General features: G+C 36.0%; 1 protein-coding gene across 1 annotated transcript in view; it reads left to right on the forward strand.

Annotated features, from left to right (window-relative positions):
- LOC134751009 (transcription factor Sox-17-beta.3) overlaps positions 1 to 21,810 on the forward strand; it is a 141,021-nt gene that overhangs the window by 19,675 nt on the left and 99,536 nt on the right. The window contains exon 3 of the mRNA XM_063686324.1: positions 21,069 to 21,448. Within this exon, the coding sequence (XP_063542394.1) occupies positions 21,069 to 21,448 (380 nt within the window). The remainder of the gene's footprint in view (positions 1 to 21,068; positions 21,449 to 21,810) is intronic.

The raw sequence follows: 21,810 nt of genomic DNA on the forward strand, positions 1-21,810 counted from the left end.
TTAATAAAATATTCCGAGTGTTTTAGCAAAGTTTATTTGATACTTTGCTTGGAAGTTTGTGTTCATTTTGAAATTTTTGCTCTGAGAATTTGATGGCGATTTAAAGTGGTTAAATCAGCAAACTCAGATGACAGCCGTTTTCGGGAGTCTATCACGCTCCCACATCAATTTCATAATCTATAAAAGTAATACAGTAATTACGGCCAGCAAAAAGCCGTTGCCCGATGAATTCGTCAGACGGTTACAGTCCTCAATCGGGCACCTTTCATTTAAAAAAAGAACCATACGCCATTTCATGTCAATTTTTGAATTATTCATTGTGCGAATGCGCAGCGCGAGCGCATCAATTGATGCAAACAAAAACTCACGCTCGCTAATCTTCGCCCGCTTTCGCCGCTCTTCGGACGTCTTCGGCTCCCAGTGTTGCCAGCCTCAGCGTTTATTATTCAACTAGTTTTTGCAGTCACGCAGCGCAAGGACATAACAGGGAATGCATTTATTTGATAAATGATTATTTTTTCCCGGCACACAGGCTTCGAGTATTTTTTTTTCCGTAATTTTTCGGTGTCAATATTGGGCGTGCTGTTAATAATAGCTTCATTCATGTCCATTCAATCAGAAAGGAAACATTATGCCGTGTCATAATAATCTGCCGCTCTCATAACATACTGTGATTTTTATCAGAGTTTTAATTTTAAACAGATTGATTCGATAAGATAAATGGTTTACTGATTCGAAGTGTCAATTTATATTTTACTAAAGATCAGATATGGGTGTGTTGATGATTAGCTGTTTTATTAAAGCTAGTTTATGCTTTAAAAATCACACTAAAAATTAATTTCGAGCTAAATTGGTCGTCAAGCCAAATACAAGTATCATCGTAATGCAGTGCTTTGAGTGCAGAAAAAATATAGTATTCGAATTTCCGACCGTTCATCCCCCGGCACCCGCGCCCGCCGCGCCGCGCCACGGCGCGACCGTACGTGATTGGTTTATTAATTAGACGAATCATCGGCGGGTTCCATTTTTAAAAATAGGCGGGATTCTTGCTGTGGGACTTTTCTTTTTAATTTCGGCCAGCGTTGAGCGCAATTAGACCAGCCAGTATACTTTTTTGGCGTCCCCTTGTGGCTGTAAAAGTCGTTATAAGCGCTGTTTAACATACCTAATTAATAAGGCAATCTCGCTTACCAGCTTGTTTCTCGCGTTTCCATTGTCAGTTTGCGTTGTGATTCATCATTTGATATCCAGTTTGGCATCTTACAAGGTTTGCGGAAGTTATGACCATTTTTTGCAAAATGCAGCGAGGAACATAACAACTTCTAGCTCTCGATTTTAACTAGGAAAGTATACACTTCTAATGATCCATAACGAGATTGGAATATGTATGTATCAATAATTACATAGACCTATGCAAGTGGGTATGCAATATGCATTTTTGACATGTGGTGTATTTTTTAACCTGAATTGCCTACAAAAATACAAATTTAAACAAAATATATATGTATATATTTATAATAATAATTAACAAAGAAACAATGTTTGAAAATGTATTGAGATTTCAAAAATTATTACAAATAATATCGGTTTTAAAACCACAAATTACGTGTAGAATTAAACTAAATTCATTCTGGAATTATTTAAAATTTAAAGTTTTTTTAATGTAAGCCAGAATATGTATATAAAGATTGCCAGTTAAAAATGAGGTCATATGGATCAACTTATTATTGAGCGTCAGTTAGCGATATTTCAGCACTCATATTTTATGTTTTAAAACTGAGCCAAGTTGACGACGATTAAAAAGATAGATTTCAAAAATCGAACGCAGCCGAGAGTTGAGGTCAACAGCAAAATAATATAAAAAGTTTGTTCGCGGACCGTCCCAGAGTTATGTCTCTTGGTGAATACCGTTAGGATGCCTTCCAAACTTAAAAAGATTTAAAAAACTTAAAACTATTCCAATTGCCAGTATTCGGAATCCGTTTTGTCTGCCAAAGAGATTTTTAGAAATGTTTTGATTATAGTTTTGATCGTGATACAGTTTCAGGTGCAAAATAAATTTTATGGTATAGAAAAAAACGAAAACTTTACAATATGATGTTATTTAATGGCATAAACTTGACTAAAAACTTCTTAGCTTTGAAACTTTTTAAAGGAACTTTCCTTGAACTAGACTTGACTAGAAAATAGTCTAGCAAGCCAACTTTGTCAGTAAAAAGGTGACAAGGCGGCGTAATCTATGAAAACTGTTTACGTGAAAGATCAAGTTCCTATAATTTCAAATTTACGTTTTTTCTGCTGACAAATTGGTTTGTCAGACTATAAACATATTTTCTTAAATTAAAGGAAAAATGAGAAAATTTACCTCCTTGACCAATATTGGCTTGCTGTCGTCCCTACTTAATACAAAAATTAATGTTATATTTCCGTCTCAAACAGTAGGAAAATCTTAGAGTAATACTCACAGAGCATAAATCCATCTTGCCATTTTCATGTAAGTTAGTAATCGTGCCTCCTACACACATGCGTATTTTCTTAATGTATTCCTAACGATTTCAGTGGCCAGCACAGATTAGCAAAAAGACGCGCTAGCGCGATCAGATAAGTTTGTCAAGCTGCCCGGAGCCGCAAATAATCCCCTGTAGTGAGTGTAGACAATCCAGCCAGCGAGCGAAACATTTCTGCGAGTCGGGCACCCGACAGGCCCACTGACCGCCGTTACTAAGTAAGACGGGACATAAATTCTTCAAAGGGCTAAACAAAAATAAAAAAATCACAGAAACCCCTTTAAGAGAGCTACCGAACTATAATTTATGGGAGGGGACCCGCGATGGTCCGCAGAAAAATAAAAAATAAACACAAATTCAAAAAAAGAACGTTACGTTTCCGAACGGAGACGCAAAACGGTGAAATTGGAAATAATTTTGCGATAGCATCGCGCTCGCCGGTACCTTTCAATTTCTTTATACGTTTGCAAATTTGTTTTTTGTTTTGTCGCAAAGTGGAGTTATGGTCGGGAGCGGTCAGCACGAGTCGCCGATATTAGTAGTAAAGTTATTTTTAACTTGGCAACATTTTATTTTGTCGTGGCAACACTGACATCCGCCGCCGTTGCGAAATAATTGTCAGTAATTATCGTATCTTTAACATTTAATACCTACTTGTCAGTGTATTTTAGACATCACAAAAATAAGTAATTAAGTTTTTTGCAGAAAATTTACTTAGTGGATCTATCTTTACGTAGCGCCAGACACTGAAGTATGTCTTTTTAAAAGGTGGTTTTATTTTTTAAATGCAGGACACGTAGGTGCCTTCCGTTCGTTTTATCATCTTCCTTTTGGTTTGAAGTTAAGTTTCGAATACAGCATAGTACTTATATTAGCAAAGCATCTCGATCAAGCATCTAAGTTACTTTTCATTTCTCATGCTCTGAAAGAGGGTCATTTTTGTTTTAAAAGGTGTGCAGAAAATGATACGTGTCTGCACTAGAGCATTTTACGTTCGAAGTACGATTTTTTTTAATTTTATTACGATAAGCAATTGAAATTTGAGTTTAAATGAATTTGTTATACAATTTCCATTCTGATATTTGACTCTCCATTCCATAAATAACGATAATTTTGCCTAAATGTACCCTCAAGAAATACTATAAAAATGGATTCTTAGTCATATAAAAAAAACCATTCATTATACTTTTCTCGTATTCGAAATGAAAAGTAGAGTGTTTAACTCGGGTGAAAGGCATCATTTATACCTCGGCAGAAATGAGTGCCTTTCATCCCTTGGTTAACAATCTACTATTACAGTACATATGGCTCTACTTTACCGCACTAATTGTGGTAATTAGCACTCTACGTGCCCATGTCGAAAATTTAAACTGCCATATTATTATGTACTGTAAAACGTTGTACCCATTTACAGAACTTTGTATGCAGGGGGGTGCCTTTTCTCTGCAGCTGACTGTACGATACAGGTGTGGATTTTCTACTCTTCGCAATTGTAACATAATGTACTATCATATCAATGTTAGGTAGGTAGGTACTGAAGTAATTTAATAGCGTTTTAGGTAGAATCCTCTGATTAAAATTCCGGCAAATAACCAACGTGTTTTTTTTTTAATTTCACTGCTAACTTAAATATTTATTAACTATACCACTTTCACGTCTGAAATATAACAAACGGCACCTGTTGAAATATTTTTTGATTGTAGAGTGTACCAAAGAAATGGCCATACAAACATACATGATACCGAATACTCATTGTTGAATTAATTGACTTTTAAATAAGTTTTTGGCAAAAATTTTATATTTGCTACAAGATTTTGTCGTTGACTGTACTTTTCTTTCCACAGGTCACTAATGCTCATCGAGACAATTCTAACAACCCCAAACACAAGTAGTTTGCATTTTTTTATCACAGTTCCCACTACCACTCCCTGTCTCCATCATCAAATCAGCTTCATGTCATCATAGTATTGTATTGTCATCCGATTTACATGTGTATGTAAAATTTCAGCTTAATAGGAAATCGGGAAGAAGGTTAAATTTAGCTTCCAAGACCCACACTAACTAACAGGGCAAGTTAAATAAAACCTTGAAAAACGTCCAAATCATATTGCCCTCTCTTACTGCACTTCTGCATGTATTGGCTCGAAGCAAAAATATACGTAAATTGGCAGAACCGTGATGGTATCCTTAGTAATTTTTGCCCTTTCTACAGTTAAATTCTTACCCAAAATAATAATAAAAAAAAAAAACGTTTTTAGGTTTCCGTACCCAAAAGGTAAACGGGACCCTATTACTGAGACTCCGTCTGTCCGTTTGTCAGTCTGTCTGTCACCAGTCTCTATCTCACGAACCGTGATAGCTAGACATTTGAAATTTTCACAGATGATGTCTTTCTGTTGCCGCTATAACAACAAATACTAAAAGGTACGGAACCCTCGGTGGGCGAGTCCGAGTCACACTTGTCCGTTTTTTTTTCTATCTACAATTGGTATATCTTGTAATTTTTTTTGTAGAATATTTCCGTATAAAATGATACTAAATTAGCATTAGGCTTAAACAGTTTTTTTATCTAAACATATGCATGGCCAAGGTGCTCACAAATATCTGAACACGCCTCTATATTGTCAAGGCGTTAGAGTGTGTGTTCAGATATTTTCGAGCGCCACGGCCGCTCCGATAATTCTGATGGCGACTGTACAAACAATATAGTGAATTGTAACATATCTAAATGTAGATTTTTTCGTATCTTGCCTGTAATGGCAACCACACTGGTGAAGAGAAAGTAATTCTTTTTTAATTGCGTCTAAACGGCATCATTATGCCATTACACGGACAGATTTAGATCAACCAGACAGTGAAGGGAATTTACACGGTAAGGTAAACGCCCCAGTGCTTGACACTGCCCCATTAGACACTTTCAATCATTCATGTTGTTCCAGAAAAATGTCGTGTCCTGACGTATTTTTTTTAAGACATCCGAGAAAGCTAAGAAACCGATATTTGACATGATGGCGTTTGATAACTTACTCTAAGAACAAATTAAATTAATTTCTTATGAAAATATTTTAATTTGTGTTTTTACAAGTAGTCACACTACTATTTTAAACTATAAACGAAATTAATATCATATAGAATAGAATAGAATAGAATAGTTTATTTCACAAACAGATTTCCAAACCATAGTTACCAGGGGGGGCCCCTAGGGGGCACTAGGTTGCACCTGTATCGCGGGGAACCAGTTACATTTGTACAACAGAATTTCGTTTCGTATGCAAGTCATACTTTATCATATAATATAAATCTAAAATTTGAATTTAATACTTAAAACTAAAAACTTAAATATACTAGGGTTAGGTGACACTGTATAATAGCTTCTGTCTCTGTGTAATTCAGTGATTGAAGTAATTTAAAAGTAATATTTTTGGCCTCGTTTACAGTGCTGTTCCTTAAGTCACAAAGCTTAAGAATGGCGTTATAGGATATACAAAGGATATAATGACCAGAGCCTCCAGTGCCCGCAGCACAGTGAAGTTCAGTGCAGTGCAGAGGCCTTGAGGCCTTGGTCATTTTTAGGGTTCCGTACCCAAAGGGTAAAAACGGGACCCTATTACTAAGACTCCGCTGTCCGTCTGTCACCAGGCTGTATCTCATGAACCTCTGCGCGGCCATCACAACAATAAATTGTGTAATTTTCTTAGCAACTTCCTTACCTGTTATATGTACTATAGCACAGTATAGATATAGATAAACGATGATATACTGCATATAGGAAGGACAAAGAGTGTTTGCCCTAACAAGTGCAGTGATAACGTTACACAAGCTATGTCAATACCGTCCGATAAGGAATGTGGACCTTTTGGCAATCTGACTTGGAGTAATGAGGAAATAACCTAATGGGCTGTTTTACTTCCGAAAAATTTTCATTTAATGTTTCAATTGCCAAAGTTTCATAGGAGTAAGTAGTCGTAACTTAAAAAATGCATTCGGGCAAATAATATTCCGTCCGTCCGTCTGTCACCAGGCTGTATCTCATGAACCGTGACAGTTAGACAGTTGAAATTTTCACAGATGATGTATTTCTGTTACCGCTATAACAACAAATACTAAAAACCGGCCAAGTGCGAGTCGGACTTGCGCACGAAGGGTTCCGTACCATAACGGAAAAAAACAGCAAAAAAAATCACGTTTGTTGTATGGGAGCCCCATTTAAATATTTATATTGTTCTGTTTTTAGTATTTGTTGTTATAGCGGCAACAGAAATACATCACCTGTGAAAATTTCAACTGTCTAGCTATCACGGTTCATGAGATACAGCCTGGTGACAGACAGACAGACGGACAGCGGAGTCTTAGTACGCGTTTTTACCTTTTGGGTACGGAACCCTAAAAAACAGAATAAAGTAAATATTTAAGTGGGGCTCCCATACAACAAATGTGTTTTTTTTGCCGTTTTTTGCATATTTTATATACAGTATAGTATTTTCCACGCGTTGGTGTGTTTCACTTTGTAGCAAAGTTTGTATAAAATCCTCGTATCGTGTCTTAAAACCCTCGCAACGCTCATGATTACACTTTTCGATCCACTCGCTACGCTAGTGGTTAAATTTTGGAATCTTTCGCTTACTCGGGTATCAATACCAGCAAAAGCACGAGGGTTAAACAAACTTTTACTTTATAAGGGGCAGGAACGTGAAGTAGCCGATAGAACAGCGACAACCCTGTATCCTGTATGTGTGGTCTATGTAAAACCCTTTTTATGTGCAAATAAATGATTATGATTATGACATCTAGTGTGATATTGGGCAACCAAAACTAAACTACCACATTAAACACCAAGCATGCTGATATTTGTCAGAATTCTCTATGAATGCTTGGATTCCACGGCGTTCCGCGAAGAAGTTGTTGACACTCCGTCTCCCAGTAACGCATGTTATGATCGCGCAACAATGATGTTTCTCTTCGCGGAGTAAACTGTATTTCTTTAATATACGTGAATGATAATCTATATTGCGCGTCAACTGTTGCTGGGTATCACGGCCTGTTTTAACCGACTTTTAAAACGAAGGAGATCGTTAGCCATAGGCTTTTCCACTAAGGTGGACCGTCTCCTACGTACGGGAATCGACCAAATAGCATTAGCTGAAATCCACATCTCTTCTCCGCTCCTTTGGATTACAAACAATCGCCTAATAGGGAAGGCAGCCTTAGTGTCGTTGGGTTCTTTATTGTGTATGTTTTGTGATATCTCTAAGACGGCTTGACTAATTTAAGGATTTTTAGCTTGAAAAGGTTTTATACATAGTTGGTCGTATTGTTAGTAGGTCAGGATCTGATGACAAGGTCTTGGAGAAATGGAGGGAGAAAAGATCTTCCTATACTTTTCTAGTAAAGAAGGTTAATTTTAAGATTGACATCTCTGAGATCATTTTATACGAATTTGCCTAATGTCTAAAACTGGACTTAGTGGTTTTCTCTGCGTGAATGTTGTTTTTTTAACACATTCACTGTCCCCATACAAAATGATATAACAAAGTCACACGTCCAAGTGTGCTTTTACTTTGAAGTTGTGAACCATAGTGGAAGCACGGACTGTGGCCAACCATTTATAAATATAAATGTCTTTAAACGTTACATATTCATCTCTTTAATAAGGTTTTAATCGTTGCATATCCGTATAGCGCTTTAAAATAATATTTATATTACAGTAAGTTTAATATAAACTTTGACAGCATGTAGAATCAAAACCAAACGATGTGTAACGTGGGAAACAAAATACAGGTATATTATAATTTAATTGATATTCGATTATGGAAAAGTTTGAGAAAATATTTTTGTAAATCCAATCTAGGAATGAATTTTATGGGAAAATTTTATGTTTTTCATTGGAAAGCTTATTAAGAAATCAAGAGACGTAACAATATTTATAGAAGTATTAATATTTAACTAGGTACTTCAATAGTCGCAATTCACTTCTGTGAATCACTGTCCCTAGCCACATCTTCAAATAAAGTTATTTTTAACCGACTTCAAGATTTCAAAAGGAGGAGGTTATCAATTCGGTTGTTGTTTTTTTTTTTAATGTTTGTTACTCCATAACTCCGTCATTTCGGGACCGATTTTGAAAATTATTTTTTTGGTTGTAAGTATATACATACAGATTGGTCCGATTTTGGTCAAAACGCAGTTCTGATGATGGGATCCATGAGGAATCGAGGAAACTCCTCAAATGTCAAAGGCATACATATAGTGATTTTAGTATTTTCATCAACAAATCAAGCATTTACATTTAAAAAAGTGACATTTGATGAAGTGGAACTCCTGATGATGATCAAAACGGAACTCTTCAATGAAGCATAGTTCACGTTTGGCGATTTGTCCTCTTCGTTATGATTGGTAAGCAAGTTAGGTTTTCAAGACACATTTTTGTCAAGCTCGAGTTCTGATGATGGGATCCATGAGGAATCGAGGAAACTCCTCAAATGTGAAAGGCATACATTTAGTGATTTTTGTATTTTCATCAACAAATCTAGCATTTCAATTTAAAAAAATTGACATTTGATGAAGTGCAGCTGCTGATGATGATCAGAAATATCAGAATGGAACTCTTTAACGACGCATAGTTCACGTTTGGCGATTTGTCCTCTTCGTTATGATTGGTAAGCAAGTTAGGTTTTCAAGACACATTTTTGTCAAGCTCGAGTTCTGATGATGGGATCCATGAGGAATCGAGGGAACTCCTCAAATGAGAAAGGCATACATATAGTGATTTTTGTACTTTCATCAACAAATCCAGCTTTTACATAAAAAAGTGACATTTGATGAAGTGGAACTGCTGATGATGATCAGAATGGAACTCTTCAACGACACATAGTTCACGTTTGGCGATTTATTCTCTTCGTTATGGACCCAGACCCAAACTTGCACCTGGACTTTTTTTTGAACTGCGATCCTCACAGAACCGAACTGCTATCAGAAAAGTGGGTTAGGTTAGAACTGTGACCCTTACAGAAACGAAATGCTATCAGAACATTGGGTTAGGTTAGGTTAGAACTATGACCCTTACAGAAACGAAATGCTACTAGAAACGTGGGTGGTTTTACCTCATTTTAGTTAGGCAAAAGATGCTGTCTTTTCTTGGAGTGCACCATCAACAATAAGTAACCTTTCAACGGCATCCCCCATTGAAGTCGTTTTTTTTTCTTAAAAATTATAGATTGAATATTTTAATTATCTCTCGCTATACTTAAACCAGAATTAGGCATTTTCAACCAGAATTGCCAATATAGACGCCTAGTTACAAGATTACATAAACATACATAAGGTACAACCTTACTAATATTATAAATGCGAAATTGTATCTGTCTGTCTATCTGTTACCTCTTCATGCTTTTACCGGTGAACCAATTTAGTTGAGATTTGGTATAGAGATAGTTTGAGTTCCGGGAAAGGACATAGGGTAGTTTTTATCCCAGAAATCATCGTTTAAGGGGGTGAAAGGGGGGGGGGTGGAATTTTGTATGGGGAATCGATTGGATAAAAAATAAGCTACTCAAATTACTAACTCCACGCAGACGAAGTCGCACGCAAAAGCTAGTTTTAAATAAACTTATCGTTTGTGACCCGGTCGGTCTAAGGGTTATGTCATCAGCCGCGAAATCTACATACGTTATGTTGATCTAAGCCCTAGGCACTGGAGGCCTTAATATTTTTTTCTTTCGTATAAGCGTTTCGTCAGGCGGGGTTAGAGAAACATAGTTGATTTTGCTCGGGGCAAGGGAAACAGTAGACTGACCACGCTTTGCAAGCTTGCACAAAATTGGCAGTAAGATATACATATCCCTATAAGCTCCAAACTTGATGTACTACCACTCTGGGTATGAAAACTTAGCGTGGTCTAATTCTAAAGATTCCCTACAAGTGTTTCTTTTGACCCGGTGTTTCTCTTATCCAACCTGACCCTGTGTCATCTATTTTAGCTTAGGAGTTTAATTCTCCACGTTATTACGTTTGAAGGAAAATATATGGTGGAATTATAATATCAAGTGATATACAATGGTTAAGTATGGCGAGTGCAATGTGCAACTGATAAGGTATCAGCGAGATAAGCATCTGTTATCAGGGATGCAGCGGAGCACGACGTATAGTTTAGACAGCGGGTGATGGTCATGTTTAAATGGTATTACCTATACCTACTATAATATAATATGCACCTAGATTAATTAAGGAACAAATCAAATCACTATTTATTTATTTTATTTGGGTTTTTTAACCCCTCGTATGCTTAGACACGGATCCATGCGTGTGAATTTAAATCTATTGTTTTAAATGTCAAGGTCACTTTGTCAATTATCAAATTTGACAGGTCGCATAAATACGAGGGGTTAAATGAAGTAAAATGAATATCTTTATTTTCAGGCAACTATTGGCTCATAGATAAATACCTTAAAACTAGCATACATATTATTATAAAATATATATTAAATCTAAAACCAAAAACACACAATTATGGCTGCGATGCAGTTCGCAACCCCGCAGTGTCAGGGTGCCGGCCGTGTGTGAGGGGTTAAGTAGTCACACTATACCTCGTTTTTTTAAGATTAGAATTTTTCTAACCTCAAACGTAGTGGTAATTAACTTTTTCTTCCGAAATACTAGGGTTCCTATGATATCTAATATTGCGGTACAATAATATGTAAACGACACTATAATTCAGTGCAGTCAGATTAAATTTTGGACGAAAAAAGTTACCACTAATTTGAAGGTTATAAAATCTGAACAAAACGGGGTATACTTTATATAAATTATAAACTGAAATAGATGTCATACACTAAAGAAAAAGTGACCAAGTCCACCGGTGGCCGAGGCGGGAATCGAACCCGCGTCTTCAGCTTACGCGGCTAACGTCCACCCGACACGCCAACTAGACCACCCGACACAATGCTGGGTGGCCTAGTGTATGACGTATATTATATTTAAGTTTCAATGAACCTAGATTGTAGAAGTAATATTCCATTCACTCTAGCTCTCTTAATTATCAAAAACTGATAGTTGCATATTTAATTACACGAACGGGTCTAACGCGATTTAATGTCATTGTTTTTACCTTTAATTCAACATTCCGACGTTTCTGCTAGGTTGCTAGGTCACGGAAGACATTGCATTTTATCCACAAGAGTGGCAAAGTAATTTGATGCAAAATTTTGAGTTGTTTCCTCATGGCTGGCGGAATTGACTTTGAAGTGATTTTAAATGATACATATTTCAGTTCATTGAGTTAATTTGAGTTTGATTTGTAATGTTTTACAGTTAGTATTTTCTTCATTTTGGTGTGGTGAAAATTTTTGGGTTTCACTCTGTAGCGAACAAATAACTGAAATAACTATGAGAACCCATATCCCAGTTCAATAGCGAATATTACGCGAAACTCTGCGTAGGGGGCGCAACCACCACAATCTGAGGGTCTATCGAGAAACAAAAAAATCTAAATTTCGTTATCTAACATCTCTGTCACTCTTGCATATTCGAGCGATAAAGAGGCAGATAGCGAAATTTCGGATTCGCGTTTCCCGGTAGGTCCTCTGTAAACAAACCGCCTTGATGCATCAATGTCATATTCTCGGAAAACTTGTAGTATGTACAAGTTACTCTATGGTTTACTAAAAAGGCTAGTCCTGCACTCTGGTGGCAGAACATTGCAGTAATATCCCCTATCGAGTCCAAGTATCACTACATCTTATAAAACAAAGCCCCTCACCGCGTCTGTCTGTCTGTTTGTTCACTATAAACTCAAAAACTGCGGAACGGATTTTCATGCGGTTTCCACCTATCAATAGTGATTCTTGAGGAACGTTTAAGTGTACAATTTGTTAAGGTTTACCCGTGAGAAGCTGGGGCAGGTCGCTAGTAAAAACAAAAACTTTAACTTTACAAAAACAGAGATTATCCAGGGAACCAGCGCATTAAGTAAGAAGTCTTGGAAGGTGATTTACCTACAATAATTTCATGACTGGATGACTCATTTTAAGCTCTCGAATTTCAAGAGATCTCAAATTGAGTCATCACACGTAGTGAGTGTCAGCTAAATTGTTAACAATCAAAGTTTAGTACAGTCAATTATAAATAAATTTGTATATTATGTGCCTTTAAAAAGTTTCAAATTTACGAAATTTTTACATATATTTCAGAAACTTCTCATATTTTTGTATGGGCATTGAAATTTTCCATTTACTTAGTGAAAGTTCCCCTTATTTTCTTTGACATTTTCTGAGAATTTTTGCAACTTTCTGCAACTTTCCGCGCAAAATGAAAGTGTATTAATATAACCGACTTCAAAAAGGAGGTTATTAATTGGACCGTATGTAAGATGTATGTTACCTCAGTACTCCGTCTTTCTATTCAGGCTCGACACCGACTTCAAACATATCAGTTGCTAGCGCATTTAAAACGGGATAATATTTTATTTTATCCTGTTTGAAGCCGATTGTACTTTTTTAAAAGATTAATTTTATTAAATTAAATATACTATATTTAACGTAAGAAAGTAGGTTATTAATTTCTGGGTATTTCCATTACATTACCTTTATCGGGAATCTGAATAATATATTATTACGAATGCAATTTATTTTGTATTAAAGTAGTTGTAAAGTTAATACACAGAAGCAATTTAATCGGAGGCGTAATATCTATTAAATAAACTTCAGTGAAATAGCTGTAGGATAGGATTTAGATATAACTATGTACCAGATTGAGAGTTATATTTATTAAGTGTATATTCTATTACATAAGGCCTGACTGTTAAATTAAAGGGTTAACTATTTAAACATTAACCTAGAGTATATTAACCCCTGTTTCTTAGAAAGAGACAAAATTTAAAAAAAACCGGCTAAGTGCGAGTCGGACTAGCGCACGAAGGGTTCCGTACCATTACGCAAAAAAAATGGCAAAAAAATCACGTTTGTTGTATGGGAGCCCCACTTAAATATTTATTTTATTCTGTTTTTAGTATTTGTTTGTTGTTATAGCGGCAACAGAAATACATCATCTGTGAAAATTTCAACTGTCTAGCTGTCACGGTTCATGAGATACAGCCTGGTGACAGACGGACAGACAGACAGAGGAAGTCTTAGTAATAGGGTCCCGTTTTTACCCTTTGGGTACGGAACCCTAAAAACAACATTCGGACATCATGATAGATTCTAAAAATATCGGTACGTTGATATCGCCGAAGGCCTAGCGGAGGGGAGTTTGGTCCCATAGTAAAAGTTGCTCAGTATAATACCAAAACCTCCCTGGCAACGGGAATGCACTTATTTTTTAGCCACCCTGTAATTCTTAAAGGTTATAAATCAATATTTAAACAGTTGAGCCACGCTGCCGTGTCGGGTGTGAGTTGCAGCGGGTCTTCTCTTGCTCCAGTGTATGGGGTCATCCATTAATTACATCACACGTTTAGGGGGGGAAGGGGGTCAATAAAATGTGACATGTTGTGACAAGGGGGAGGGGGGAGTCACAAACTTTGTGTCGTCACATTAACTTATTTAAATTATTTTATTCGCTGTACAGTTAAATAACAAGTTTTTGGAACGATAATCGTTTTTAATCGTTTAATTTTCTTTCCTAATCAGTTTTGGATAAAATTACTAATATTTCTTTTGTCAAAAATATTTTGATAAAATATTAATAATACTTAATTCGATTTGCCGATTTCATTGAAAAAATGTGACGTCACACCAGGGGGGGAGGGGTTTGCCTAATGTGACCAAGTGTGACAAGGAGGGGAGGGGAGAGGTCAAAAAACCTCAAAATGCATGTGACGTAATTAATGGATGAACCCTATGAGTGCAGAGGCATCGTTCGATGATGTGCTCTATGGTATGGCCGTACTTTAGGTATTAAAAGACACACGTTACTCGACCAGTGATGTACCAATCTTCCGGAATCTGCTCGTCTGTTCTCTGATTGTGCGCGATGCTGACACGGCGCCGTCAACAAAGACCATTGTCTCGATGTAATCCGTGTTTGAAAACACGCACCCATCCACGTTGCTTTTTAATTTGATTGATCTTTTGCTGCGCTGGTTTTTGCATTGAGATTAGCGGAAAGCAAATTTTATCTTGCGAATATCTAAGTAGATTGATCACTACATTATTTTTCTTCACAATAAATATTTTTATACAAAAAAAAACATTTTTGATAAAAGCTTTTATCGCTGACTGTACTTTTGTTTCAACAGGCAACAAATACTCATAGAGACAATTGTAATAACAGACCCAAACATGAATAGGTTTCGTTATTTTATCACAGAGATCCTAATGGCCACCTGTCCATCATCAGATCAGCTCGATATTGTATTGTCACCCAGCTAACAGTTTGCAAAATCTGACCCAAATAAACAGGGTAAGCTAAATAAAAGATTGTAATAAAAACGGGCTTAGTGCGAGTCGAACTCACGCCCCAAAGGGATCCGTACTTCGCACATTTTTCAACGTAGTTTTTTTTCTTAGGTACTATGTTATGTGTTTTTTCCAAATTTAGTTTCCCAGTAGTTTAAAAGACAAAGGGAGAAAGAATGGTTAATTGTTGACTATTTTCTTAAATTGCTTACTTAAAATTATATAATAGGTTTATGTATATTTATATACTTATTTGTGATTTACACGATGAGCCCATTTTTTATATATCAAGTTATTGGAAAACAGTATGGGCTGAAATTTCGGGAGACACGAAATTACATTCAAGGGCTATGAAAGTCGGTCAGTTTGTATAGAATTGCCATACAAATTAACCTGATTTAGCTGTTCTTGACTGTATTCTACAATTAGGTATAACAAGTTAGCATAGTTTAGCAAAATCATAGAGTAACTTATACTAGAGCGGTACTGTCATAGTAAATTTTGTAACCCCAGTAAATTCACTGCCATCTGTCGACACACTTTAAAACTAAAAATGAAGATTTATAAAAATACGATAGAATGTATTTAAATATAGATAAATGATTTTTTTTATTTGCATTAATTATTTTTATGATTTTGACCCATGTTCTTTCACTGATATGCGTTAAAATTGTTAAAAACCAAACGAAACCGTCAACGCCATCTATACGACTGTAGGCCAAAACTAGTAGCGCCCTCTGAACGAGAATCAAATTTTCTTGATTTTCGAGGCACGTTTTTTCCTTAGACTGTATCCATCTATTACGGAGTTATATCTATCTTTGGCAAAATGAAATAATAATTCCGTCATAGTCTTTATTTTCCCAGTTATTGTAAACAACGGCTATTGTATTATTCTATTTACACATAAACATCAATAATAAGTCAACACGATAGTTTACTCATTAGAAAACTCGCATTCCGTAATGTCTAAACAAGAATTTTATATAACAACATATTTTATTATCTCATGGGTGTTTAAAATAACTCGAGATGAAAATATACTACGAGTAACTATATTAGATATATAATCATGATATGTTGTATCTACCTAGTCTTTAGTACCTTTTATATTAAATGAAATACGCGTGTAAAGGTAATGGGGCAAATACATATACATTACCTACAACTATTTTAAGTGACGCTGCTATTTTATTCATTTATATTGTTTTATTTTATTTATTTAAGGTACAGTAACAACATACAAATTACAAAAAAAAGTCAGTCACCCGTTGACCACGAACTCTATACAGAGCTTGAAACGTTGGGATGTATTTTAAATTCATTAAACGCGCTATAAACCGTACATAGATTTATTTCATTTTAAATTCATTAAACGCGCTATAAACCGTACATAGATTTATTTCATTTTAAATTCATTAAACGCGCTATAAACCGTACATAGATTTATTTCATTACATAGAATAATGAAAATACATACGTGTACCTTTACCAAAATATTTAACATACATATAAATTTTAATAACAAAACTTCCGTGAGACACAGACATATTAAATATGTTGATAACGGGTCACTCACGTATTTTACGTCGAAAAACGCTCGACATGTTTCACTCCGTACCGAGCAGTGTTATCAGGAGCTTGCTTGCTTGGGATTAACATTTTTAATATACATAGACAACACGTGCCTATAACTAAAGTTGCTACTATGTAGTATGAAAAGGTCAACTGAACGAAACGACTTGAAACGAAATACCTCAGTATAATGTCATAGATACTTATCTATTTAAATCTGCGTAAATGTTTGACCTAAGAATATATCGCTGTAAGAAATAAAATTGTGTGCCCAGTAACATTTACTTACGCCCATTCAATTCTCAGATAAAGCTTATAATGACTAAATATAAATCTGTAGAAGCTAAAGGCGTCTGCAGACCTTGCAACAAATGGCATGCGATTTTAGATAATTGCCGGCTAAGTAGGAGCAAAAAATTTAATCGATCGATCAAATGCCGCAATGTATTGCAAATCGCATGCGATTATCTGTGACGTTGGTAGAGGCCTTAACTTTTAGTATGGCTGAAGTTTTATTAAAATCACTATTTAAATTAATAGCGACTTTGTCGTCAAAGACATAAGATAGCGATCGTAATAAGGATTCTCGCAAATAGACGGTCAACTCAAATAATATCAAATGTTCCTCAAGTGGTAAAGTATAGTTTTTATTGCACAATAATTTCAACTGCATGTGGTAAAGTCCGTTAATTTCTTGCTGCTAATTGTCTAACACTGTACTTTAATATGTTGTAGTAGTTAGCTAGTTGTCGTTTAAACCTCCATTGTTTTAAATTAACTTCGTAGTTGTTTAAAGTTATTATTCAGCTTCTGTGGTTGATGATAATGATGATCAACCGCTGTGAATTATAGTTTTTATATTGACTTTATTGAATACAAGTTATAATAAAGGGCAAACACCATGAAAAAAACCCACGGGACTATACATATAGTATCCGTGAAATTTTTATATTCTATCGAGCCAACTAATCTTTTAAGGTTTTGATTGAAGCCTGCCTGTTTTGTAAATTATAGTCTAGTTTTCGTGTAAATTTTTTCATGGCATTTCTTCTTGATTAAAATGTATAAAAATAAAAACTACAATATGCGTTAGCTCCCTCTTAAGTATACCCCATAAAGGGTGTGGGTATTTTACGATTCCTCATCTTTTAGGTTTCTACTCGGTTTTTGACCCTAATCGTTATTTCAAAACCGCTAATGGTTCATAATAGATTTAAGACGTGTTTTAATAGCGACAAATTCTTTTGCTTAAAAAAACCTTCAAAATTGTTGACATATCTTTTTAAGGACGCCTTATTTTTCTTTACAAAAAGAAAGTTAGATTGTAGATAAATTAAATATGAATGCAAACATTTCATAGTGTGTGGTGATCAAAAATCGTCGGTTTAAACCTCGGTTGTGCTGTATATGTACTTGTAGAGCAGGAAAAAACGTTCTCGATTTTTTTTTTAAAGATGACAAAAAATTCGGTAAGGATCCTTATACGCCGACAAGAAGTTAATTGATAAAACATTCAATTCAATAGTTATTTGTTTTACAAGGGGGGAAGGGGGCATAGTTGTTGTCTAACCGTTCGTGCTAATATTGATACCCCAGCAAGCGAAATATTCCAAAATAGAAGCACAAGCGTAGCGAGTTCGAAAAGTGGAATCTTGAGCGTTGCGAGGGTTTACACGAATGTGAGGGAAATACTGACTATAAAATATCAAACAATATCAAACCAAATCAAATCCAAATGAACGTTGTTAAATATTTATCATTCAAAATCATCGTTTAAAAGTCAATTCTACTAGCCAACATAAGGAAACAACTCAACATTTGCATTTACTTTGCCTCACATGTGGGTAAAATGCAACTTTCTTATCACTTTATCAACAATCAAGAGAGCCTTTACTAGCTGGTGTGGTGAAAAAAATCATTACCATCCACTTCGTCAGTCGAGTAAAAAGGCGTCTTTATGATTATCCGTTCCCACCGTGGCGCCTTCGCGGAACGGCTCGACTCAAGTTCCATTACTGTTAGCAGTAATTAAGGAATTACTCATCTGGTAGGTAGTTGATTTTGTAAATAGAATTTACTAATTAATAGACGGGGCTTTAACAAAATCTATCTGAAACACGGCAGTCAGATTGTGTTTCATACACTGTCTGCCGGAGTCTAAACATAACTGTACAGTCGCCATCAGATATATCGGAGCGGTCAAGGTGCTCAAAGATATCTGAACACGCACTCTAGCGCCTTGACAATAGAGGCGTGTTCAGATAATTGTGAGCACCTTGGCCGCTCCGATATATCTGATGGCGACTGTACACCTGGATTACGCGTTAGGGTAAAATTGGCAGTTGCTGTGGCATAATGGCATTGCATTGACACGGGCGCAGTCACTGTCAATTTCCTTGATAAAATGAGTGTCGTTCGTGCCGCGATTAGAACGTTCAATCTGTCACTTATTTTAATAAGGAAATTGACAATAATTAATATATCGCATTTATGACAATGTGATCAACACAAATAAATAATATGAATATGAATATATATAGTTGGTCAAGCAAATCTTGTCAGTAGAAAAAGGTGGCAAATTTAAAAAATGTAGGCGCGAAGGGATATCGTCACATAGAAAACTTGAATTTCGCGCCTTTTTCTACTGACAAGATTTGCTTGACCAACTATACATGCTTTTCTCGAAATTGATATAACTTAGATGGCAAGGCACCATTCCAGTCTCTGACTATTGACGCTCTGATTGTATTCGAGCGCCAAAATATCTCAATTTTAATGGGTGCCATTTAAATCTCTACTCGTATTTAAAACCTACTACGGTTTTTCTCTTATTCCAACATAAAAAATATTTTCTTATAAATACAAGGAATTTCCGTTGAAAACACATAAATATTTCATTAGCTAGTAGTTAAATCGGTCACGGCATCGTTTGAAGTAACATAAGACGTATTAAATGATACTGCCACCCAAAGTTGGCTCCTATTTCACGTGTATCTTATGACATGGCGGTATTGCCCTATTATTTCTTGTGTTCCACGGCACGTGCCAGTCATTTGAAATAAATATTTTCAGTTTGAGTCCATAGTTTCTTAAATGGTCGGTCTGAAATGTAGCTATACCAACTTAATAACAAAATATATAACCTTAACCAAAGCCTTAACATAAGACTGCTTAGTTCTATTTTCCTTTAAAATTTCTTTGTAGTTTTACATGTAAAATGTATTATTATTGGTACCATAATGAATATTTACCTACTTTCAAAGTTTTTTTCGTAATAAAGGCGCTTTCAAACACCACCTAGCAAGCCTACGACCTCCCCATACCTTGTGTCTATGAATGAAATGGTAGGTACCAAAGGGTAAAACTAAAAACAGTTGTCTTCTTTTGAAAAAGCCTGACTTGAACATTTAGTTAGACCAGAATCGCCATCTCGGCATCTTTGTATATTAACCTAAGTATTACGTTATTGTACCGCGGATTAGCAAAGCAATATTACTGGTTAAAATAGTCAATATTGTAGTCAGTTCGCTGTTAAACTTGACATCGGTACGAGTAAAGAACACCAAATGTTAAATGTAATCCGTTGGTGCTTTTGTATGCGTGAACTCAACCCTGGTGGCGACACATATACATTGCACTGCCAGATATCAATATCCGCTTATCACTAATCGTCACATACGACCTTCCGTCCAAGGGAATCGGTACACGGAATCTGAAATGTCCAAATGGGGTGTCGAGTGCGCCAGTTAACGCGAACGTGGCGGATCGCAGGAAGGTAACGGGAGACCGTCACCTAACGCTGGACCTGCGGGACCGCGGGTGGCAGGCGCCTCTAGTCTAATGATATTTAAAGCGTGTATACCTAGGTAAAAACACTTCAGTAAAGGCCCTCTTGTGTTACCTACAATCTTGTAGTTTTCCCTCAAACTAAATTAAATTAAAATTAAATTCCGTCCTTTACCACTGGAGGGCTTCGTCACTATTTCTTTAATATATGATATCTATTTCAGTTTAAATTAAATCATTATTTATTGCAGAAAATATCTATCCAAATTAATTAGGGCCCTCTTCGTATTCTGAATCTGAGTTCTTTCAGTTATATTTTACTAAGCTGTGTTTGTATGTATATCTCAATAGTAAAATGAATGATAGTACAATTTTGTACCGTAAAATCACCCAACGTCCAAAATCTCTCAACTATATGATCCAAAGCTAAACCGAATATTTTAATGTTAGGTGACTTATTTGAATTTGCCAATTCTAAGGCGAAATCTTTTCGTAAATGAGAGAGCAGACAAAACTGAAAACAATAGTGGATACTTAATTACGCATTGAACTTGCAGACCATACTTGTTGTATTGGACATTAGTTGGGTGGTTATTTATACGGTATTAAAATGAGAACGAAACTCCGTTTGTATGGGAAGGTGAAATTCGGCTGAGCTTGCTGCGAACTCTTAAGACTATGTACTTCTAAATAGGTTACATACGTCAATAAATTTTATTTTACGAAGTGACACAGAAATCATATTTTTTGACCTCCACATATTTCTACAGTCATTTTTCTCTGACATTAAAACTACCCCCTTTTCCAGCATGATGGACTCCGGCGGCGCCATCGACTCCCCCCCAACCTACCACCGGAGCTACGAGCAATACGTCCAGGGCGGCGTCGAGAACAGCACCGACTCCACCCAAGAACAAACCAGCCCTGAACTAGTCGTCTGGTCTACTTTACCCTACGGCTTAGACTATAGAACTCAGTACGACTACAGGCCTTATGAGACGAGAGACTATTCCCCGCAGCAATACGTTCGGGCGCCATTTGCGACGAAGATGGGACAGTCGAAAGCGCTTAAGGAGGCCAGGATACGGAGACCTATGAATGCATTCATGGTGTGGGCGAAGGTTGAGAGGAAGAAACTGGCTGATGAGAATCCGGACCTGCATAATGCGGATTTGAGTAAAATGCTAGGTGAGTTTTTATTTTTTTATTATTTGTCTAAGCTAACTGACCGACTTGAATATAATGAAGTGAGGGAGTGTCATTAGACACGGCATATTTTCATACATATTTTTATTGCTATTGGTTTTACGATTTTGAGTATTTTATTGCTTTGAGGTGAATATAAGCGTCAAACACTTCGTTTTCTATAAAAAGCATCACGTAATCACCGATCACCCATCATAGTATTCACAGTTACTTTTATATTTTCACTATTTTCCTGAAAGGTTAAAATATAACAAAAAATTGCCTTTGACATTTACTTCATTCGCTTACATTTAAAAAATAAAGATAAAACAAGGACTGTACAAAAAAACCCTAATACCATGAGT

This window comes from Cydia strobilella, chromosome 21 (genome assembly GCF_947568885.1).
Source record: "Cydia strobilella chromosome 21, ilCydStro3.1, whole genome shotgun sequence".
In the NCBI taxonomy this organism is placed as follows: domain Eukaryota; kingdom Metazoa; phylum Arthropoda; class Insecta; order Lepidoptera; family Tortricidae; genus Cydia; species Cydia strobilella.